This window comes from Pleurodeles waltl, chromosome 11, assembly GCF_031143425.1.
Source record: "Pleurodeles waltl isolate 20211129_DDA chromosome 11, aPleWal1.hap1.20221129, whole genome shotgun sequence".
In the NCBI taxonomy this organism is placed as follows: Eukaryota; Metazoa; Chordata; class Amphibia; order Caudata; family Salamandridae; genus Pleurodeles; species Pleurodeles waltl.
In genome coordinates, this window is record NC_090450.1 from 677,832,284 (window position 1) to 677,857,365 (window position 25,082).

Consider the following 25,082-nt stretch of genomic DNA (forward strand, 5'->3'; position numbering starts at 1 on the left):
ATGTTAGTTATCCCACAGAGAGGTACTTCCACCTCAGGGAGTCCAGCTTTGCCAGCTGATGATTCCCTTGGAACAGGTGCCACCCCAGGAGAGGTTTCTCCCACCACAGGAATGGTATCCTGAATGGTAGGGTGGTTAGGGGATACTGTGATACCCTTTTTACCTGTTGATGGAGAGGGATCCTGAGTTTTCAGGCCTTCTCTCCTTTGCTTTTTCATTTCACTTGAAATGAGAGGGAACAATTCCTCAGGGATGCCCAGCATGGCTGCATGGGCATAAAACTCTACATCAGCCCAACCTGAGGCCTCTAGGTCATTACCTAAGAGACAGTCTACAGGTAAGCTAGGTGATACCACCACCTGCTTAGGGCCAGTAACTCCACCCCAACTAAACTGAATTATAGCTAAGGGAAGAAACTTAGTGGAGTTATGGACATCAATAATCTTATACTGTTGTCCAATGATGTGTTGTTCAGGAGGCACTAGGTTTTCAGTCACCAAAGTGAAACTGGCACCTGTGTCCCTGTAGGCCAAGGCCTCAACACCATTTATTGCAACTGTCTGCCTGTACTTATCCATTGTAAGGGGACAAGCAGCCAGTGTGGCAAGGCCAGTGCCACTAGGTGTGACAGAAACTGTCTTGGGACTGATTACATCAGTTTCCACTATGGACCCATAAGTGAACCCAACTACACCCTTTGCTTGACTGTTGCCAGCAGTCCCACCACTAGTACCACTACTGCTAGGGGCACTAGAGCTTGATGTATTAGTGGTGGTAGGCTCAGGGGGTTTACCTGGACAGGACTTATCCCCTGGCCTATGGCCTCTGTTTTTACACACAAAGCACCAAGGCTTTTTAATGTGTGCAGGTTGGGAAGAAGAGGAAGACTTTGTTTTATCCCCACCCTCTGAAGAGTGTTTAAGATTTGAAGTGGGATCTTTGGTTTTACCCTTATCCCCATGCTTATCTTGAGATTTTTCACCATCTTTCTTCTTATTGCCATCTTTGTCACCCCCTGTATGAACTTTTCTGTTCACTCTTGTTCTGACCCATTTGTCTGCCTTCTTTCCCAATTCTTGGGGAGAGGTCAGATCAGAGTCCACCAAGTACTGGTGCAACAAATCAGACACACAATTATTAAGAATATGCTCTCTCAGGATTAAGTTATACAGGCTGTCATAATCAGTAACTTTACTGCCATGTAACCACCCCTCCAAGGCCTTCACTGCCTGGTCAATGAAATCAACCCAGTCTTGTGAAGACTCCTTTTTGGTATCTCTGAACTTTATCCTGTACTGTTCAGTGGTTAAGCCATAACCATCCAGGAGTGCATTCTTAAGAACTTGGAAATTGTTAGCATCATTTTCTTTTACAGTAAGGAGCCTATCCCTACCTTTTCCAGTAAATGATAGCCATAGGATAGCAGCCCACTGTCTTTGAGGGACATCCTGTACAGCACAGGCCCTCTCAAGTGCAGCAAACCACTTGTTAATGTCATCCCCCTCCTTGTAAGGGGGAACTATCTTATGCAGATTCCTGGACTCATGCTCTTTTGCAGGATGACTATGGGGAATACTGCTGCTGCCACCATGGGTATCTAAACCCATTTTCTGTCTTTCCCTCTCTATTTCTAAAGACTGTCTATCCAAATCCAGCTGTTGCTTCTTGAGCTTCAGTCTGGTTTGCTCCACTCTCAATCTATTGAGCTCCCTTTCCAACAATCTGTCATCAGGGTGGGTGGGAGGGACATTTCTAGATACAGAGGTATGATGGGAATGAACAGAAGGAGACCTGTCCCTTACAGAGGGCACCCTAACAGCTTGGCTACCAGTATAATGTGAGAGCACATCATCAGTATGATGTGATTCAACCTCTGTACCAACTATGCTAGACTGTCTAGTAATGGGCAGGCTGAGAAGTTTCTTTCCTGAACCTTTTCCTGGGGGAGTCCCTGGATCAGATTGAGAACCATTAGCTACTTTTTCTACAGATTGGGCACTTATGGCCTTATCCTGTACTCTAAGCATATTAATTAACAGTTCTAAGGAAGGATTCTTCCCTACACTCAAACCTCTCTCTATGCAGAGACTCCTTGCTCCTTTCCAGCTAAGGTGATCATATGCAAGTTTGGACAGTTCAACTTTTTGGCCTGTGCCAGACATTTTTAGAGAGAGTTAAAGTGATAGACAAAAGAGAAAAAAAGTTTTCAGAACTTTTTGGAAAGACAGAAAAAACTTTTTAAACTTTTAAGAACTTTTTGAAAGTTTTAGAAGTACTTTTCAGCACTTAGAAAAGAGTGAAAAGAGGAAATGCAAAACTTTTTGTCTATGTGTATATACACTGACCTTGTTTTGTATATTTTTCTCTTATGAAAAGTACAATGACAAGAGTGGTAAGTAGTCTCAAAGCACTTATCCCACCACTGCACAACCAATGTAGGAGGCTGGACTGGCTTGTAGTGAGTACCAAGGGGTACTTGCACCTTGCACCAGGCCCAGTTATCCCTTATTAGTGTATAGGGTGTCTAGCAGCTTAGGCTGATAGATAATGGTAGCTTAGCAGAGCAGCTTAGGCTGAACTAGGAGACGTGTGAAGCTACTACAGTACCACTTAGTGTCATATGCACAATATCATAAGAAAACACAATACACAGTTATACTAAAAATAAAGGTACTTTATTTTTATGACAATATGCCAAAGTATCTTAGAGTGTACCCTCAGTGAGAGGATAGGAAATATACACAAGATATATATACACAATAGCAAAAATATGCAGTATAGTCTTAGAAAACAGTGCAAACAATGTATAGTTACAATAGGATGCAATGGGGAAACATAGGGATAGGGGCAACACAAACCATATACTCCAAAAGTGGAATGTGAACCACGAATGGACCCCAAACCTATGTGACCTTGTAGAGGGTCGCTGGGACTATTAGAAAATAGTGAGAGTTAGAAAAATAACCCTCCCCAAGACCCTGAAAAGTGAGTGCAAAGTGCACCAAAGTTCCCCTAAGGACAAAATAGTCGTGTTAGAGGGAGAATGCAAGGAAAACACAAATCAGCAATGCAACAACGATGGATTCCTGTCTGAAGGTACCTGTGGAACAAGGGGACCAAGTCCAAAAGTCACAAGCAGCTCGGAGATGGGCAGATGCCCAAGAAATGCCAGCGGTTGGTGCAAAGAAGCTCTTTCTAGGCTGAAGAACTGTGAATACTGCAGGAACGACAAGGGCTAGAGACTTCCCCTTTGGAGGATGGATCCCCCACGCCTTGGAGAGTCGTGCAGAAGTGTTTTCCCGCCGGATGGACGCCAACAAGCCTTGCTACACGCAAATCGTGCGTTTGGCGTTTTTGGACGCTGCTGGGGCCCAGGAGGGACCAGAAGGTCGCAAATTGGACCTGCAGAGAGAGGGGACGTCGAGCAAGACAAAGAGCCCTCACTGAAGCAGGTAGCACCCGGAGAAGTGCCAGAAACAGGCACTACGAGGATGCGTGAAACGGTGCTCGCCGAAGTTGCACAAAGGAGTCCCACGTCGCCGGAGACCAACTTAGAAAGTCGTGCAATGCAGGTTAGAGTGCCGTGGACCCAGGCTTGGCTGTGCACGAAGGATTTCCGCCGGAAGTGCACAGGGGCCGGAGTAGCTTGCAAAGTCGCGGTTCCCAGCAATGCAGCCCAGCGAGGTGAGGCAAGGACTTACCTCCACCAAACTTGGGCTGAAGAGTCACTGGACTGTGGGGGTCACTTGGACGGTGTCGCTGGATTCGAGGGACCTCGCTCGTCGTGCTGAGAGGAGACCCAAGGGACCGGAGATGCAGCTTTTTGGTGCCTGCGGTTGCAGGGGGAAGATTCCGTCGACCCACGGGAGATTTCTTCGGAGCTTCTGGTGCAGAGAGGAGGCAGACTACCCCCACAGCATGCACAAGCAGGAAAACAGTCGAGAAGGCGGCAGGATCAGCGTTACAGAGTTGCAGTAGTCGTCTTTGCTACTATGTTGCAGGTTTGCAGGCTTCCAGCGCGGTCAGCGGTCGATTCCTTATCAGAAGGTGAAGAGGGAGATGCAGAGGAACTCGGCTGAGCTCATGCATTCGTTATCTAAAGTTTCCCCAGAGACAGAGACCCTAAATAGCCAGAAAAGAGGGGTTGGCTACCTAGGAGAGAGGAAAGGCTACTAACACCTGAAGGAGCCTATCACAAGGAGTCTCTGACGTCACCTGGTGGCACTGGCCACTCAGAGCAGTCCAGTGTGCCAGCAGCACCTCTGTTTCCAAGATGGCAGAGGTCTGGAGCACACTGGAGGAGCTCTGGACACCTCCCAGGGGAGGTGCAGGTCAGGGGAGTGGTCACTCCCCTTTCCTTTGTCCAGTTTCGCGCCAGAGCAGGGGCTAAGGGGTCCCTGAACCGGTGTAGACTGGCTTATGCAGAATTGGGCACCTCTGTGCCCAACAAAGCATTTCCAGAGGCTGGGGGAGGCTACTCCTCCCCTGCCTTCACACCATTTTCCAAAGGGAGAGGGTGTCACACCCTCTCTCAGAGGAAGTTCTTTGTTCTGCCATCCTGGGCCAGGCCTGGCTGGACCCCAGGAGGGCAGATGCCTGTCTGAGGGGTTGGCAGCAGCAGCAGCTGCAGTGAAACCCCAGGAAGGGCAGTCTGGCAGTCCCAGGGTCTGTGCTACAGACCACTGGGATCATGGAATTGTACCAACAATGCCAGGATGGCATAGAGGGGGCAATTCCATGATCATAGACATGTTACATGGCCATATTCGGAGTTACCATGGTGAAGCTACATATAGGTAGTGACCTATATGTAGTGCACGCGTGTAATGGTGTCCCCGCACTCACAAAGTTCAGTGAATTGGCTCTGAACAATGTGGGGGCACCTTGGCTAGTGCCAGGGTGCCCTCACACTAAGTAACTTTGCACCTAACCTTTACCAGGTAAAGGTTAGATATATAGGTGACTTATAAGTTACTTAAGTGCAGTGTAAAATGGCTGTGAAATAACGTGGACGTTATTTCACTCAGGCTGCAGTGGCAGGCCTGTGTAAGAATTGTCAGAGCTCCCTATGGGTGGCAAAAGAAATGCTGCAGCCCATAGGGATCTCCTGGAACCCCAATACCCTGGGTACCTCAGTACCATATACTAGGGAATTATAAGGGTGTTCCAGTAAGCCAATGTAAATTGGTAAAAATGGTCACTAGCCTGTCAGTGACAATTTGGAAAGAAATGAGAGAGCATAACCACTGAGGTTCTGGTTAGCAGAGCCTCAGTGAGACAGTTAGGCACCACACAGGGAACATACACATGCACACCTATGAGCACTGGGGCCCTGTGTGACAGGGTCCCAGTGACACATACATATAGGCCACAAACCTATGAGCACTGGGGTCCTGACCAGCAGGATCCCAGTGACACATAACAACCATACTGAAAACATGGTGTTTTCACTATGAGCACTGAGGCCTGGCTATCAGGATCCCAGTGAGACAGTGAAAACAGTGACAAAACACCCTGACATACACTCACAAACAGGCCAAAAGTGGGGGTAACAAGGCTAGAAAGAGGCTACCTTCTCACACCAGGATACAGTCAGTACTCACCCACTTGTGGCTGCAGTGCTGCCCTCAAATTCCCATTCACCTCTGGGTATACCACCGCCAAACGCGGGCCATTAGGGGCATCAGGCTCTGACAGGCACCCCTCCCTCGTTTGGAGGACATCCCCTGCTGGGCCTCTGCAGTCTTCCGGACCCAGCGTCTCAGGTCCTCCCACCGCTTGCGACAATGGCTGCTTCGCTGGCTCTGAACCCCCAGGGTCTGCACTTGCTTGAAGATGGCACACCAGATCCCTTTCTTCTGGGCATTCACCTGCATGGATGACACAGACAGAAGGAGAAAGTCATGTACACTGGCACCATATCAACAGCAGTGGCCAATACACATCTGACTCACCAAGTGCTCACATACCCATCCTCTCTGCTCACATGCCTTCACTTTCTGCCCTCTGCATCTATATACTCCCTCACCGGCGCACTTGTACGAGTCACTGTCACACACAACCCCTATCACACATGTCTATGGAATTGGACTCACCTGCTCCTCTGCTGCCCCATATAGCTGTCCATACAGGGGTAGGACCTCCTCCACAAGCTTCTCCTGCTCTTCTTGGGTGAAGACTGGATATCACATACAGGATCTGGCATGAAGGCTCCCAGACAGTACACAGCAGCTCAGGTCACGGAGGTCTTGTTAACAACAGTGTCAGGAGTCAAGTGAGCAAGGCTGCAGAAAATAGTGGTCATGGCCACCACGTACTGGACCGTCATCACCATTGGCCCCATCTTTCCACTTCAGCAGGACATGTGACTGCCATTTTGTGCACATATAAAGCATTGATGTGGCAAAATAAGTGTGCCATACACATATTTGCCCAAATGGTGGAGTAAGCCTGTGTTGTGCCAGTATGGTAGTGCAAAATATTGTGACAGTCATGACACAGTGACGTGATGTGGCAGTATATCTGATGATGGCCATGTACAGATACTTGGAGGCACATAGGCGTTGGCACTATATTGGTATATTCAATTCTGTTTCTTTTGATCAGTGAAGGACAGCTCAGTGAGCCACATATGGTACATTACACATGTGACATTTGTCCTATACGACTTACATGTATGGCAATGTGCTGCATAGATGGTGTTCAAAGCACTTCAGCATGGCCACAATGGTATATGTCAGCAGTGCTATGCATGTCCTACAGTGTTAGGTGTGTGCTATTTTAACATGTTCTGCTTACATGTGTCAAATGCCTTACTCAATATACATTATTTCCTCTCAACCTAGATATCCTGCCATGAGGAGAATGAGACACCCACCAGTGTTCCGTCCGTTAGTTGACCTTGCAACCATGGAGGACAGGCATGTCATCCAGACCTATCATCCAGACCTATCATCTGAATCGTCAGACCATCGTGGATCTATGTACACAGTTGGAGCCAGATCTGTTGCCAGCCATACACAATCCCTATTGCATCCTTCCCACAGTACAAGTCCTGTCAGGGCTACACTTTCTTGCCACTGGCTCCTTTCAGAGTACAGTGGGCTTAACAGCAGGAATGTCTCAACCCATGTTCAGTCTGTGTGCTTTCTTAAAGCACCTGGACAGCTACATCAGGTTCCCCCAACATGCGGACTTGGCCTATGCTAAGGCAGACTTTTATGATAAGGGACACATTCCTCATGTGGTAGGTGCCATTGAGGGCACCCATTAAGCCCTAGTCCCTCCCAGTGCCAATGAACAGGTGTATAGAAAGAGGAAGAACTACCACTCCATAAATGTTCAGGTGGTGTGTCTGGCAGACCAGTACATATCACAAGTCACAGTCAAGTTTCCCGGATCTGTGCATGACTCCTACATTTTGAGGAACAGCAATGTTCCACGCATGATTGTACGACTACACACAGAGAGGGCTTGACTCCTTGGTATGTATGCATATGAATATATTTCGCTGTTATGGCACCTGTCATCACAATCTTCTCTGTCGCTGTCCTACATTTGTGCACAGGTGACTCTGGCTATCCTAACCTTCCTTGGCTGTTGACACCAGTGAGGTACCCTGCCACAGAAGGGGAACTCCATTTCAATGAGGCTCACTGGAGGATGAGGCGTGTACTCGAAAGAACATTTGGCCTCCTGACAGCCAGATTCAGGTGCCTGGACCTATCTGGAGGTGCCCTCTTCTACTCGCCCCAAAAGGTATGCCAGATAATAGTTGCCTGCTGCATGCTCCACAATCTAGCTCTGAGACGTCACATACCATTGCTAGCTGATGAGGGTGAGGCAGCTGGACCAGTGGCTGCTAATCCTGAAATGGCAAGGGGTGAGTAGGCAGAGGAGGAAGGTGCAGCTGACTCTAGGACTGAGATCATCAATAAGTACTTCCAGTGACATACAGGTATTTTGAGTATCCTTGGTGACAATAGTTCTACTGACTTGAATCATCAGTGGGGGGTATAATGTGGTCTTATCCCAATGTGTGAGTTGTGGGAGCTGACTGATAGAATGTAAGGTGCACAGTAAACGTGTTTCAGCTCTAACAAGTGTTCTCACTGCAGTTTCCTACATTCACATCTCAAATGGCCAGACCAGTATTGAGCTATGTTTGCTTCATGCTCCTGTTCTCATGTCATTCCACCCACTGACTGTGGTATATTATTCAGTGCCTCTTCTACCTATGGCTTGAGACATTCATAGTCATTAGCCATTGGCAAATGATAGCTGAAATGTTTATTGAACATGACATTTGGCAGGGAAAGATATTTATATGTATAATCTGTGACTGGTGATGTAGAGGTAATATCTGGGGTCTCCTGCTTAGGAGGTATCCTGTCATGGGCACGACATCTATGACCTGCATATGCTGTTTGTGTGGCATCATGCCATCCTTCCTGATTGTACTCTGTCATGGTATTTTTGCAGGTTGGAATACTGTCTACATCCTTGTGTGGCCCTGGATTTTTAACTATCTGACATCTGTCCTGGGACATATCTGTTGTATTGTGTCTCCTGCTGAGGATGCCTCCCTCTGCTGTCCATTACACTGCCTATTAGATGTAGGGGGACATTACCAGACCACAATTAGCAATCATGACATTTGTTGATGTTTTAATAAAGACAAATATATAGTAGCTGTGTTCCATGGTTTTTATTATGCATATCATGAAATTGTGAGGCAAAACAAAGCTGCATACATTGTCCACTAGGTGATGAGTGAGGTCATGGGAGATGGAATCATCAGAGTAGGTGATACAGCAGTTGGTTGTACAGGTCCAGTGTCCATGTGCCTTTAGAAAATGGAGTAATGTCATTGAACAGTCAACCTGGTGTCTGAGTGGCACACAAGGGAGACAAATTAGGAGAGGTTTACTTCCTGACAGTGGGTTTGGTCTTGGCATCTGCTCCACCCGGATATCTGTGTGGACGTCCATGTTCGACGGGGGGTTCTTAGAAGTTACGGGTGTCTGAGGCCTGTGGTTCCACTGGCAGTGCCTCCATTCCACTAGCTGCTGCTGATGTAGATGGCTCAGATGTTAGATTGCTAGTGGAAGGTGGGGGAAACATGTAGGGTGGTGTTGATATCCCTCAGCACCCCTGCAATGGAGGCCATGGTGGCATTGTGTGCCTGTCACTGCTGCATGACCGCCTGGTGGTATTCCCTCTGCAGCTTTTGGTTTTCCCCCAACATGGTGATGATCTGGCTCATCCTGTCCTGGGAACTTTGGTATGCTCCCAGGACTTGGGAGATGGTTTCCTGGTCAGTGGAGTCCCCTGAGGACTCCCTCCTCTGGCCCACAGCATCCCTCCCATGCCCCCTGCCCCCAGGTGCCTGTGTCTCTGGCAAGGTGTCCCCACTCCCAGTCTATGCAGGACCTTCATTGTCTGGGGTATGAGGGGGCGACTCAGGTCTCTGTACTGTGGGGCACACACTAGTTTGAACAGTCCTTGGGACACAGGTTTGGGGACAAAGGGTTGGCTGTGATGTTGATGCCACAGGGTTGGGTGGGGAAATGGGGGCAGTGTGAGGCAGGGAGTCGTAGACTGACCAGGTGTCCCAGAATGGCCAGGTAGGTTGTCAGTGTCCAGACATCCAGACATCCAGACATGTTGTCCTCACTGGGGCCTTCATCCTGAGGAAGGCTGGCAGTCTCTGGTATCCACTCCATGGTGGCACTGGCAGGGGTACCTGTGGGTGGAGTGAGAAACAGAGTTTAATATTGAATGTGTGTTTGGGTATTTCTTTATCAGAAGCATTCATTGGCTAAACATGATTCCCAGCAATGACAGATGCTGCACAGCATACCATTGGTGGTAGATAGTTCTCTGTGACATGTGTATCATACTGCATTTTGGTTGGTGTCATTCAGGTTTGGACAATTTAGCTGTGTGGATGAGTTCTGGTGCTGTCTGATAGTTCACAGGACTATTCAGCACTGTTACCTAGTGACTATTCAAGCTTGCTAGATGTGACATGAAATGGCTGGACATTGCAGCATGGCATCCCGGTGGGAGAAGGGTATGTGAGTAAGCAAGGTTAAATGTCCTGTCTGTGCATGTTGTGCATGTGCATGGTATCTGCCATTTTACATTCCATACCATGGTGAGTCCATTTGTGGGTTGTGGATCCGGATTTGTGGCCATTTGGATTAGTCACAGAGTTGTTGCTGTGTTTAGCATTGTTTGTCATTGTGTTGTTCCATTGCATTGCTGTCATTGCCATGTAGTGGTCCTCAGTCGTACCATCTAGTTGGTTTAGCTAGTACAATAGTCATACATGCAAGAGATGTGATATGATGTGCACATTGCAGGTGTTAACATAGATAGACTAGTGTATTGTGGAAGTTGTAGTGACAGTATTATCCAATACTATTTGTGCCTTTGGCAAAGGCTGTGTGGGCATTTGGGCTGAACGGAGGTGTGGCATGCAGGAGAGGGGCATTAGGTGAATAGGTGGGGGGTGTAGTGAGACATATAGTGAATTGGAGAGTATTTGGGTGGTGAGGAAGCATGCGGGGTACGACAATTGTGTGCCATGGTAGTTGTAGTTACCAGAGTCCAGGCCGCCAGGTATTCCAGTCAGGCCCTTCTCCAAGACCTTCTCCTCTCAAGATGTGAACTGTTGGAGAAGAGGTTGGGGCCACTGCCAGTCTTGTGCACGGCGATCTGGTGTCGTGATGCCATGGAACGCACCTTCCCCCATAGGTCATTCCCCCTCTTCCTGATGTCCTTCCTAGTGTGTGAATGGCTGCCTACTGAGTTGACCCTGTCGACTATTCTCAGCCATAACTCCATTTTTCTGGCAATCAATGTTTGCTGGACCTGTACTCCAAACAGTTGTGGCTCTACCCTGATGATATCATCCACCATAACCCTCAACTCTTTTGTGGGGACATGGTAGTGGTTGTGTTGAGGGTGGTGGGGTGTTGTGTGTGTGTAAGGGTGCAGTGTAGGGTGATCGATGGGGTCTTGGTGGAGCGTTGTGAGTGACAGACACTTTTGCTGTTTGTATGTGCTAGTTTTGTGTGTTTTGTCTTGGTTGCGCAGATGTGTGGTGTGCGCCCTAGTGAGATATATATATATGCCTATAGTGTAAAGGTGCTATATTAGTGTATTTGCCTGCTCTCGGTGTATGTGAATGGTGTTTTAGTTGCAAAGGATTGTGGGTTGGGTGGGGGTGTGTTATATAGTGCAATGAGTAGGTGTGTCTGGTGGGTGGATGTGTGTCAGGTGTGGGGTATTCAAACTTTCCAATGTGGTGTTGTGTTCTGACAGTAGTGGGTTCTGACTGCGGCGGTATGCACCGTCAATGGTTTTCGGCCATGGAAGAACCGTTGTGGTGATTTGTGGCTCGTAATCTGGTGGGTGGAATTTTGTCGGGCTGGCGGTGCTGGTGGTGGAACCTCTTTCCCGCCCTCTTGTGTTGGATTTTTGGCTGTTTTCTGGCGGACTCCAGGGTGTGACTCTTAATACGGCTGTCGGATTACCGCCAACATGGCTGTAATTTGGTGGCCGCCACTGTGGCGGTCTTGCCAAAAGACTGCCAAAGTCATAATGAGGCCTTAAGGCTGTCCACACCATCAGAAACCTGTGGCCTGACTCCTGGCTAGCTCACAGTGCCCCACCTAAACCTCTAATTGTGCCGGGGTGAAAGGTGATTGTGGCAATCTGAATATGACACTCTCACCCCCCAGAAAGTTGTGGAAACAGATCTCACCCTTTCGTTGTATTACTCACAAAAGAGAGAAATGAGGTAAGTTTTCAATACACTTATTTAAGCAATCGTAATCTTGCATACAGAGGATGAGCTGAGATAATTAGGCAAATAAAACCAATCAAAGTAATCAGCGTTACGAACATAGTAAAGAGGATGAATAAATCAACCATGATAAATGATTTCTAGATGTTCCTACATAAACCTAAGATTTTACTGAGAGCATAGCGGGTGGTCCCTCTTCCTTTGCTCAATCTATTGGAGTAGCCTTACCTCCATATCTGGAAACCGCATCAGGAGTCAGCCTGTAGTGTGGATGGCAATCCTCTTGGGAAGCTGGTAGATAAGCGCCAGCAGAGCTGCATGTTGAATACAGCATTCTTCCCAGGACGGTTGTGGCTGGAGTGCCCCTCTGTCTCTTCCGGGTCAGTGCACCATTTATATAATAAAAAGCTACTGCGTCAGAAGCATAGCTCTGATGTAATTCTATGTCTAGATGTTAGAGGCTGTCTCCTAAGCAGGCAATGCAAGCACTAGGATATTGTGTACTGTGTTCTTAGCCTTAAACAGAATGTACTGATTATAGTTTGAGAAAAGGCTAACTAAACAAGCAACTTGTACAGTATGTTCCTAGAATAATATCATGCAAACAAACTGTGTAAATGTGTGGAATGAGAAATATAAAACAAAGCTAAAATAGGGAACCAACATGGCTCCAGAGGGCCTCACTAAAACACAGAGATTTTTACTAAGTCTAGGTCCTGCTTCCACTTTCACACACCATCCCACAAAGTACCTCGAGGAGCCCATCCACCATTGTAAGGTTCTTTGGTGAATGAACGTGACTGATGGTGAAGCATGACACCCGCGGGTGAGGGTGTAAGGCCACACCTATCAAAATTAGAAATGTATTGAAACTTTGTGTGTCCTACACACGTCTGAGGATATAGCTCTAAGGACCCTACAATAACAGGAAAATTCCCATGATTTGAGTGGACTTGTTCTAAGACTTTTCACTAGTTTTCTTTTATGTATCTTGATATCTTTTAGGCTATCTTTTCATTCTCATATTATGGTTTTACATTATGTTGTATTTTATTATTATTTTTCTAATCAGATGTTTTGATTTCCTTGTCTTTCAATGCATCGCCATTTGATTTTCGTTAATATATTGTTTTTAATCTAATAAAATAACATTTACTACACAAAAAATTATGCTTCACTTCAAACCGGAGGCAATATATTCAGTGGTAGATAACGTTCAGATGCAAATAGGGAGCTCAACACAGACCAATTAAAAATCTGAAAAGTGTGCTTTATGTAAACTAAAATGAATTAATTTTTTTAACTGCTAAAATCTTTGTTCAATCTCAATGCAATATTAATAAACAAAATGGCGTATTTGTTTTGAAATTTTCGTAAGATGTAGGTTGCAACGCAAGCAAAATGTTTTTTTTTACAAAGCTGTGGCCATCTCCTTTCACACTCTTCTAGCATGAATATAATCATACTCAGCTACCATGTCGTTAGGTGCAAGTTACAAAATACTTTGGTCTCTGTTACAAAATGGACGCAGATAGTGCACTTGGTAAATACTGACAGTGTGAGGTTTGATATTTACAGTGTAAATAACATGCACCCGCTTCCAGGGTTTGAACCATGTAATAAGGAATAATGCACAAATTGCATGCATTTTCCACATTTTTAGTTTTTACAGAAAATACTTCTTGTGTTATTTGCTATCACAGTTTAGCCATATGTTACCTTGAGAGTACAATCCATGCGCTGCATGGTTTTATTTATATTTTGGGAGCAAATTTCTCTTTGCGACTGAAGCAGGATGTGCACCTTCTCTTTAATTGATGTCTTCGCAGTGAAGTTAAACACAGATCTCATTGTTCAAAAAACTATCAGCAGTTTGTCAGAAGAAGTTGCCAGGTATTTGGAAGTCTGCCTTTAAAAGCACAGTACAAATTAAAAGCCTCTCTGTTGCTTCTTCTCTGTTGGAAGTCTTTCAGTCTTCCAGTCTGTATTTCAGATCCATAAGCAGTAGCACGTTTTGGGAGGATCTTTTTTATTATTAGTGGATTATTGTTGTTAGTTAGAAATAAAACACATTGTGTCGCCCTGGACAATATGAAGGCGGTACAAATGCCCACTATAAATAGTCAAGGGGTCATTTAAAGAAGCAGGACATTAGTTCAAAATAACAAGCCTATTGAGAACAGGTATATAGTTTTCTGACAGTTGACCAGCTATGGATATAGAATTTCCAGTAGACTCACACATTTAATAGGTGTAAATAGAATATATTCCACGATTGAAAAGGAGGCACTATTTCACTATTTTGTTTATTGTTCATCAAGGATTTGCATTTGGTGGCCCTGTGTTTCCTATGAGCCTTTGGATAACAGGTAGGCACATTTTCTGTAGATAATCTGTTTTTCCTATTGTAATAAATGTAATCCACTTGAGTTCTTCATCATCACCATGGACATCAGGGGTCCGAGAAAAGGTCTGTTGCCCTGTGCTGCTCGCCTTCACTTTCATCCCAGACCTCGTCTGTACTGCAGCAAATCCTGTGTGCTCCGTTCAGTTACCCCTTGAGGATTACCTCTAGTTCTTCTGCTGGTGTGAGGATTCAGACTGGTAGCTGGAGGGGAATCACACTGAGTCCGGAATCATTGAACATTTTGTTTAGAAGATCTCCAGACACTGTTTGGAGTTAGTCTTCTTCTATTCTACCAACAAGTAGCACTAACTCAGCCCAGCCTCCAATCTTTCCAACTTGATCTCCCACATTTTCCTGTAAACATGGTAGTCCCCAGGCAGCACATGGAACATTGGAGTACCAGGGTTCTACCCTGAAGTAGATTACAACACATTTTTTTCTAGCACAAATGGTTCCACAGTTATAAATATTTAAGCCCCTGGGCGCTGCACAATGAGACCTTGGATTTGGGAGTGGATCCAATTGGAGTTATTATGGTCCAGAAAGATTCATGGCAGGTGCATCAAAATCAATTTAGATTCCACCATCTTCATATATTCTTATATAAGCACACACCCAATTATTTTTAAGCTTCAAATAAATTGTCTATTTTTCCAATTTAAGAAGGATATACACTGATCAAATAATTCAAGTGTATGGATCTCATAAAGGACATGCCTACTACTATACAGATTGTCCACATCTTTTGCACAAAACATTCCCTCTACTCTCTTAATGAGGACGAGGTTGTTTTGAAATAGGAAAGAACTTTCCATATCTTTAAGATATGGCACGACATAGCCTATGCTGTCTTCCAGAATGTTAGAAATGGGATCTTTGGTTGGCAGTCAGGGTACCACCTGTCCAAGCAAGGAACGTCCTCTAGTCAGGGTAAAAGAGAATCACACTCAGCTAATCTCCGCTAACCCCCTTGGTAGCTTGGCACGTGCAGCAGGCTTAACGTCAGAGTGCTAGGTGTAAAGTATTTGTACCAACACACACAGTAACTTAATGAAAACACGAAAAAATGACACAACACAGGTTTAGAAAAATAGAAAGTATTTATCTAAAAAAACAAGACCAAAACGACAAAAATCCACAATACACAAGTCAAGTTATTGATTAAAAAGCAAAAAGAGTCTTCATGTAATTTTAAACACAACGCTAATGCTGTTAGCGTGGAAATGTACCTGGGTGCATCAAAAATAGCCTCGCACAGGTGAGTGCGCATCAAAAAGGGCTTGTGATGCGTCAATATCACTCACAAGCGAGACCTTGTGTCGTTTCTCCTTCAGTCGAGTCGACCTGCGTCGTGTCTTCTCTGCGCAGGAGGGCGATGCGCCGATTCGAACTGCACTCTCGGGTCCGGGCAGGCCTTGTGTCATTTTTACATGCCCAGCGATGTTTGCGTCGGAAACCCTACCGCATGATGATCTGAAAATCGCGCAGTGCAGGTTGCGATCTCACCAGCCCCGGTCAGCGATGCTGCGCATCGTTTCTCCAGCTGCGGGTGTCAATCTTCCGGTCGCGTTGCAGGCAAGCTTTGATTTTCAGCTGCAAAGCCGGTGGCGCGTCAATTTTTTAGCCGTAGATCAGAATTGCGTCGATCTTTTCTCTGCACGGTGGTCGATGCGTGGGTTTCTCACTGTTGGCCTGCCAGCTTCTCCTTTCAGGGTCCCAGGAACTGGATGGGCACCACTTGGCAGAGTAGGAGTCTCAGCAGAGGCTCCAGGTGGTGGCAGAGAGAAGACTTTGCTGTCCCCGAGACCTCAAACAACAGGGGGCAAGCTCTAAATCAAGCCCTTGGAGAGTTCTTCACAAGTAGGAAGGCAACACAAAGTCCAGTCTTTGTCCTCTAGCACGGGCAGAAGCAGCAACTGCAGGAGGGCTCCACAAAGCACAGTCAGAGGCAGGGCAGATCTTCTTCCTCAGCTCTTCTCCAGGCAGATGTTCCTCTTGGTTTCCAGAAGTGGTCTAAAGTCTGTGGTTTTGGGTGCCCTTCTTATACCCATTTGGCCCTTTGAAGAAGGCTTACTTCAGAGGAAAGTCTCTCTTGTTTGTGAAATCCTGCCTTGCCAAGGAAGAAGGCTTACTTCAAAGGAAAGTCTCTCTTGTTTGTGAAATCCTGCCTTGCCCAGGCCAGTCCCCAGACCCACACCAGGGGGTTGGGGACTGCATTGTGTGAGGGACAGCCCTTTCAGGTGTGAGTGACCACTTCTCCCCTCCCTCCTAGCACAGATGGCTCATCAGGATATGCAGGCTACACCCCAGCCCCCTTTGTGTCACTGTCTAGTGAGAGGTGCAACCAGCCCAACTGTCAAACTGACCCAGACAGGGAATCCACAAACAGGCAGAGTCACAGAAATGGTTTAAGCAAAGAAATGCTCAGTTTCTAAAAGTGGCATTTTCAAACACGCAATCTTAAAATCAACTTTACTAAAAGATGTATTTTTAAATTGTGAGCTCAGAGACCCCAAACTCCAAATGTCTATCTGCTCCAAAGGGAATCTACACTTTAATCATATTTAAAGGTAGCCCCCATGTTAACCTATGAGAGGGACATGCCTTGCAACAGTGAAAAACGAATTTAGCAGTATTTCACTGTCAGGACATATAAAACACATTCCTATATGTCCTACCTTAACCATACACTGCACCCTGCCCTTGGGGCTACCTAGGGCCTACCTTAGGGGTGCCTTACATGTAGGAAAAGGGAAGGTTTAGGAAGTCGAATTTACAGTTTAAAACTGCACACACAGACACTGCAGTGGCAGGTCTGAGCCATGTTTACAGAGTTGCTAATGTAGGTGGCACAACCAGAGCTGCAGGCCCACTAGTAGCATTTGATTTACAGGCCCTGGGCACCCCTGGTGCACTGTACTGGGGACTTATCAGTAAATTAAATATGCCAATCATGGATGAACCAATTACATACACATTGTGTATAGGAGCACTTGCACTTTAGCACTGGTTAGCAGTGGTAAAGTGCCCAGAGTAACAAAAACAGCAAAAACAGAGTCCAGCACACATCAACAATCTGGTAAACAGAGGCAAAAAGTTAAAGGAGACCACGCCAAGGATGAAAAGTCTAACACAGAAATATTATCATAACAAAATGAATGAAAGAGAGGGGCTTTGGAGTGTTGATCGGCCTCTTTAGATGAGCTGATCATTTTATTGACCCATAATTATAAGATTGTGTAGAACGAGAGAGAAAGACACTATTTTTAGGCTTGGTTACAGACAGCTTTAGTTGTGTGGCAGAGCTCATGTTATTAACATCAAAGAAATATACTGAAATTGTTTTGGGTTTTACCTCTTTTTACCCCCATAATATCAACAGCACCCATGACAGCAGGGATATTAGCTCTGCCAATAGCTGCCAGCACAACACAGACTATAGTAAAGTCAATAGCCCCTACAATAGCTGGGACCACACCAGCAACCATAGGTGTAACACCAGGAGGGACCATATCAGGGGTAAGGGTGAGTGGAATTGTTGAAATTTAATTCTGCAGAATCATGTGGAATTACATTAAAATTTCACAAGATTCTGCAGAATTCCACCACAGGGTGGAGTGGGCATTTGGTGCTATTTTAATAGCGAAAATGCACTCTTGCGTCCAAAAACGGGGCAATTTGCGCTATGGAAAATAGCGCAGCCAAATACCACTCGGTGTCCTTGCATACTTTGCAGTGATTTCAAGTTTTAATCACTGCAGAGTACGTAAGGACGCCAAGTGGTTGTTATGCAGTGGTTTCTAAAGTTTAGAAACCAATGCATATCGGTTGGCTACATCTATTTTCTCTTTTGCAACCGATAATCCCATTACAAGTAGGGTATTTTCAAGGTTTTTAGACTGGCAAATGAACGATCCTATAACTCACTTTCTCTTTCAGAACAGTGTAGACTTTCTCACTATCAAAATAACTTCTTATTTTTCTTTGCCTATACGAGGAAGCTGATAAGATAATTGAGAATCAGTGCACGATCTTGGCTCAATTGTATTAATAGTATTGCTTACTCTCTTGATGTCTAGGGCTGCATATTTCTACAGAGAAGCACAATCCGAGAAACCTTTTCAAGCCCAGAGGATGCAGGGAAATTCATCTTCGAAATAATTCCAGGTAAGTTGTGAGCACTATATTTTCTGACTTTACAACAGTGGAGCTACGGGTAGTTAATGAGTGGCCAACCCTGCTTTATTTTGGTGTGGTTGTGGATATAAATCACAAGTACTAACACAAATATCACCTATATCAATACCATCACTACCAATTCCGTAACCAATACTACCACAAACTAAGCCACTGAAATTCACCATGTAAAGTTATTGCAAGTAACTACAACTCATGCCCTACAGTAACTATAAGTCGCGCCCAAACCATGCAATGTTTCTCATCAATGATATAATTTCAAATATCGCAGGGATTTTATCAATGATGTCATAGAACATGTAATGAAGTATGTCATTTGTAAGGTCTTAAACAGTACACAACGAGTTGGTGAGTTATACTTACTTTATGGTACACAGTTATAGTTACTTGAGATAAGGAGAACCCTTGAATTTCAATAGTTTTGTTTTTTTGTTTGGAAAGTTTCAAGAAGATTTGTCAAATAGCGCCAAAGTTATAAGGAAACCAAAATATGCTTTCCTATGGAAACATAGTTCTGCCCAGTGGTGACTGCCACTGGTCAGTATTTCTTTATATATATCATTTTATACTTCCTAATTATTATTTGTTTTATAAAATATCATTTTATTATGCAATTTCACAAACACTGACATGATTCAGCGGATCCACGAGCTTAAGCATGTATTGTGATTGGCAGGCTGCAGCCTGAAAGAAAAGTTGCGGCCACCATCTTAGGCAGAGGTACTATGACACCCTGGGCAATACCCTAGCGCACCCCCAAGAAGAATCTCGGCAAAACTGTGGCTCTATAGTGCAACAAAAAAGGGGGTGGGGTGCCTACTGAGGGTTGGGCACAGGGGCTGGTCAGAGGCCAGACCTTGCTGCCAACCCCACACTGCACACGGAAATAGACATCTTACTTTTCATTAAATAAAACCATAGAATTTTACTGAAACTCAAAATAAACTCGCCTTCTCTGTGCACTGCTCATACCTTTTTATATTATTTCACTTATACTATATACAATAATAGAATTTAGAAGAACAGTTATGGCATCGCAAATCAAATCTTTTGTGAGAACACAGTGCATGGTAGAGTGCCGAGGTATAGTAAGTGTAGTGTGGCTACCAGGGTAAATATACTGTGTATGGAAGTGTGTGAGTTATAATAACTTGAGGGTGTTGAGTAAATTGTAAATTAAAGGTTCAGGTATACATTTAGGTAAGTTTAGGAATTACAATTTTTGAGTACTTTAACTTTGTTTGTAGATAAAGACTAAACAAAGTTATATTAATTTAAAGGTGGCTCTTACATTATTATTAATTTAAGGTATGACTGTAACTTCAGAATTTCTAATATTTTTGAATTTTAAGTTTGAGTTGAATAAAGTTTTCCTAACAATAACTAAAGTTTTACCTTTGTTTTTTCATTGACTATATACATATGAATGCATACTGTAGTTATAAATACCTATATATAAGCATATTTAAACATATATACATATATATAATAAATATATACTTGTATATAGTGACTTTTAACAGTAAAAAAAATACTGTGATCTAAAGTGTGGAAAAACCTACCTTTGATGTAAGGACACTTTCATGCATGCCTGAGATGTAAAGCCCTACAAAGTAAAATCTGCAACGTTGTGGTAGCATACCCTGTGTTTCATTTGCCAACCCATGTTCATGTAGTGGACAAGTTGAAAGAAGGGTCACTGAGGTAGTCTCAAAGGACTGTCATCTTGGGCTATGTTAGTGCACTTGGCCTGTGGAACATTCAGAGTAGGAATATGAAGAATGGGTCAATTTACGTTTTAGATTTGAAAGTTCCTACTTTCTTGAGTTGTGCAGCATCATGAAAATTCAGAAACTATATATGGTACACCAGCATTTTCCCTAAATGACAAGTACTATTTTCCGGTAACACGCAAAATGACACCTTTTAGTTCCCAAACACATCTTATGGTGTACAAGAGCAAAGGGATGCCTTAATTCCTGATTTTTCTGTGATCCACACTTAAATGTGTGTCCAAACCAGGTTTAACTGCGACTGCATTTATGGAAATGGTTGAACCTTTTAAAAGTTGTTTGTCCTCTAATGTAGGATACACTTTGGTTTTGAATAATACGTGGTATGGAAGGATAATGTCAACCGTGCTCAGCATCACGCAAATGACAAAATGCAACTCAAGCGATTGAGTTTATATACTTTACTTTTTTTTTAGCAGGACTCCTGGGTGATCCGAACCGCAGTGGACAAGATGCCTATGTGCTGATGGCAAATTCACAGGGTGAAATGGAGGAGTGGATCAAGGCCATCAAGCGAGCAGCTGGAACTCCAACAGGAGGTAATAAACAGGCCACTAAACACGTTTTTAAAGTATTTCTCAGCCACATAACATTGTACTTGGCTACTCAGAGATGTTTCCCACTTGGCAGGTTTTGGCCACACTGTGGCTCCCTGCCACATGTGGGAAAACAACAAGGTGTGCCATTTTTGTGCCACCAGTCCAAACAATTTACCAGCTCAGTTACAACTTGTCTATCTCACTAAAGCACCAGTCAACTTACGGAATGGATGGAAAGAGGTGTACACAAGAGATATGTAATATAAAGAGGTTATACATACAGAGGTACAAACAATTTTAAGCAAAAAGGGGTCCCGGACCATCCCATCCAGCCATTTCCATACCAATTGTAGCACCTAGACAGTATAAGATCACTGAATTTTTGCCTAATATTTCCACCACCCCCTTAATTATGATACTTGGGGCATTTTCACAACCATACCGTTTGTATTTTTAAATTGGGATTCTTTACTGTTCACCACTTTTACGTGTAGCAATGTTTTGCATTTCATATTTAGATTTTGCTTTATGCCTTTTCTCTATCCCTTCATTATTAAGCACAAGGTCCTCCCCTGGGTGTTTTTCAGATTTGCTGGATGGTCAATAAGAGAGCTGAGCTCACATCTTGCTACCATGTCTGCTCTTCTCCCCCATGATCCCCACTGAGATGCGTTGGTGCTAAGGTTGCTGCTTGCCTTTTTTAGGGTCAAGCGAAAAGCTTTCCATCCCTGGTGTAATCTTTCTATTGGCTTTTAACCACGCCCATGTCCAGCCCATCATTTCGGTTGGTTTGTGGGCTTGCCTTTTAAAATTAGCTTGATTTAATTAGTGAAAGGCATACATAGGTCATGCCTTTTCCGGTGTTTAGCCCGCCTCGAGCGCACTGGCCAACTACTGAAAACATACGAGGTTCCATGTTTTTTGTATGGTTTCTGCAGTATTTTTTCTCTTTATTTCATAGGCAGCGCGATCTCGCTGGGCAGTAGTAGAGCACTTTGCATGACATCATCCCTGTTGCATGGATAATTGCACTTTTGCCGAAACGTTTCACTGCGAGCGAACTTCCGTTTCCTTTTGTATGTTTGGTTTGCATTCATGGTGGCCGTCGGCTTGCTTATGTGAAACTGTTTTACTTTTTAGTTTATGTGGCAGGAAAAGTCCGGTTAGGAGTTTACAAGGCTAACAGCTTTAACTTGAGTAAACGCGAGACCCATTGCATTGCAAATGCTAGTGTTTTTACCAGTATGGCCTGTATTTTTAAGTGCAGGCTGATAAGAAAGGCGGCCGTCTTTTTATTACTAGTGTGCCCTGTATTTTTAAGTGCAGGCTGCAAAGAAAGGGTGCAAGCCTATTTGTTGCCCAGGAAATTGGAGGGTGATGTGTGGCGGTGGTCGAAGCTCCCCCCTAGTCTGGGATCACCAATTCAGTGTACTCATCGATCCCATTTCAAGTCCATTACATTTCATACTACTCTTAGCCATCACATCCGTACCATTTCAGATTCACTTTCGAGCAGACAAATATGTTTAGAGAGGGAATCCATGAACACGTTGGCTTTCAGAAAATGGGTCGTATTATAATATGCTTGAGACATAGCATTTTCCCACGTAAATGCTGCAGCCTTGCATAATTAGCAAACCTAAATGAAGACATTAGGTCCTTCAAGTTTACCTTCAAAGAAATGCAGACCCCCAAGGCAATCATGTTTCAAAATAGAATGAAGAAACTATGGTCCTTAAAACCATTCTTAAGGAAAATGGAGTACTCAGCCATCCCTTCAAACTCCTATAAGGATACCTACTTCTTATAAGGATACCCTACTTCGAATTAGAAATGATAACTGCAGCTACAAGGCATCCCTGTATTGACTCTTTTCCATTTTGCCATAGTTTAATCCCATTCAATGTAGGCAGTGATAGATTTGCCGCCTTCAGTGATTGTCCACTTGGGGCCACATGTACGTAGGTTTAATTTTGCGAATTCCTAATAGTGAATCTTTGCAATTTGCTGTTAGTATTCGTAAGCACCTGTTTACTAATGTGCCCTTGACACATTTAGCGATTCCTAATTGGGTCACAATTGACCTACCTCATTAATATCCATGAGGTAGGTTGCAATTTGTGACCCATTGGGAACCACTAAAAACACAGGGATGGTGGCCTCCTGGGGACAGCAGACCACCATGTCTGTATTTGCTCTTAAATAAAGCAACCTTTTTTTCTTTTAAATGCAGCCTGTTTTCCTTGGAAAATGGGAAGCATTTCAAAAAGATAAATGAAACATTTCAGTTTCATTTTTTAAGAGCAGGCAGTGGTCCATGGGAAACTTTTTGTATGCATTCACAAAAGGAAAGGGGGTCCCTTTGGGACCCCTTTCCGTTTGCAGATGGGTTATCGCCTCCTCTATGGAGTTGGTAAAATGTGAATGTTTTGCAACCGCATTCCTTTTGTGAAACATTCATACATACCAGTGTGGTTCGGTATTATGAAGGGACGCTCTAAATACACCCCTTTCTAATACCGAATTGCGAAAGCAAAATGCGATTCGGTAACAAATTACCAAGTTGCATTTTGCCGATGGTACATGGCAAAAAAGATTTTTCCGGGCTGTTTGCGACCGTAAAAACGCTTGGTACATTTGGCCCCTGAACCCTATTGTCTAGTGATTGAACACACATGCGACCACATACTTTATATCTGCGAAGGCAGTGGGACCAAAGAAATTCTTCTAAAAAATAGAATAAGGGAGACTAAATGTAACAAATTAAGTACTCCTAAAAGCAGATGATCTCACATTTGATTTATTATCACATTATAATTTTATTTTAATTCTTTATTATATTTTTAGTTTTATTATCATCATCATCTTCTTAAGGTCATTAAAGTTTGAGGACATTTATTAGTCACAACAACAATCTCCTTGCTAATATCCAAAGAAGTATTTATGTATAATTAATGCAACTAATGTTTGAGGTCGCTGCTGTGAAGATCTGGTATCCTTCTCGAAAGCCTTGCTTCTCAGTTATAAGTCTTGCAATGAGACACCTCAAGCACTTTATAAAAAAGCCCTTGCATAAATATAGAGCTCCCTGCAAACTCCCTTTTGTAAAGTTTGTTAGGAAAGATCAAATTGTGCATGTTTGTTTTGTACTTATGTAAACGAAGCAGTTTTTCTGGTTTGACATTTTAAACTTTGTTTTGATTGCCTGTAAGGACCAGATAAATAAATACCGTATGAAGCATCTTTATCGTGTTTTTGGAAACTTTTATCAGAAGTAAATAGTTGACTGCTGTAATTCCACTCACCCTTTCAATCAAACAGAATAATATGTAGGCCCTGTCAAACTGTGACAAAGTTTAAAGTAAATACTGTTAAGACCTCTCTAGAGTAGTGGGTTAGACCTCAATTCCACCACAATTTGTAATGAATTTCACAAGGACGAGCTCTAGACTTTTGTGATCCAGTCTCACAAAAGGTTTGTATGATTTACCCCTACTGCTTCTGGAACCCCAATATTCTAATAATATGTAGTTGAAGTCAGATTTGATTATATTCCACATGCTCTGTTAAAATATTCATCCTCTCATCAATCTCCAATGGTCTCAATATATTACTATGGCCCTCATTACAACCTGTCGGTTGATGATAAAGTGGCGGTAATACCACCAACAGGCTGGGGATAAATACTGACAAATTATGATTATGGCGGAAAGAGCCCAGATAGACAGCCACTTTACCACACTGACCACAAGGGCAGAAACAACAGTCACCATGGCGGTAGCCGCCTACAGCCAGGTGGAAGACAATGTTCTGCCCACCATATTATGACAATCCAATCTGCCACCTTTCCCGGTGCAGTACCAACGACATCAAAAGCCTGGTGGAAACATTGCACAGAAGGGAAATGACTCACCTTTGGAGACACGGGGAAGAACCACGCCGCCATGGAACCTGAGCAGCAGATTTTTCCTATGATCTTCTACGTCCTGCTCCACCATGAACACCAACGACGGCGAAGATGACCACGGTGAGTACAGCCGCCTAGCACACAGGGGAGGGGGGGAGGAAAAAGAGAGTGAGACACTCATGCACAACACACCCCCTCCCAACCCCAACACCATACACACAATCAAATGCAATAATAAAACATATATACCCCGTACCCCACAGGAATAATGCAAGGACAACACGAAAAGATGAAAGTGAGTGTAATAATATAATACATCAAAAATATGTACATCCAATCTAAAAGTATATACATATGTACAAATCAAGGGACACTGCCCAGGCCTCAATGTGCGTGGGCCTCAGGGCCACATCACAAAGTCCAA

At 44.1% G+C, this 25,082-nt stretch overlaps 1 protein-coding gene across 2 annotated transcripts in view; it reads left to right on the plus strand.

Moving 5' to 3' along the window:
- ARHGAP25 (Rho GTPase activating protein 25) overlaps nt 1-25,082 on the plus strand; it is a 313,218-nt gene that overhangs the window by 212,404 nt on the left and 75,732 nt on the right. Inside the window, exons 3-4 of one of the 2 annotated variants that reach the window (XM_069214179.1) lie at nt 18,302-18,389; nt 20,629-20,751. In XM_069214179.1, the coding sequence (XP_069070280.1) occupies nt 18,302-18,389; nt 20,629-20,751 (211 nt within the window). The remainder of the gene's footprint in view (nt 1-18,301; nt 18,390-20,628; nt 20,752-25,082) is intronic. The other variant, XM_069214180.1, reaches the window with a different exon arrangement.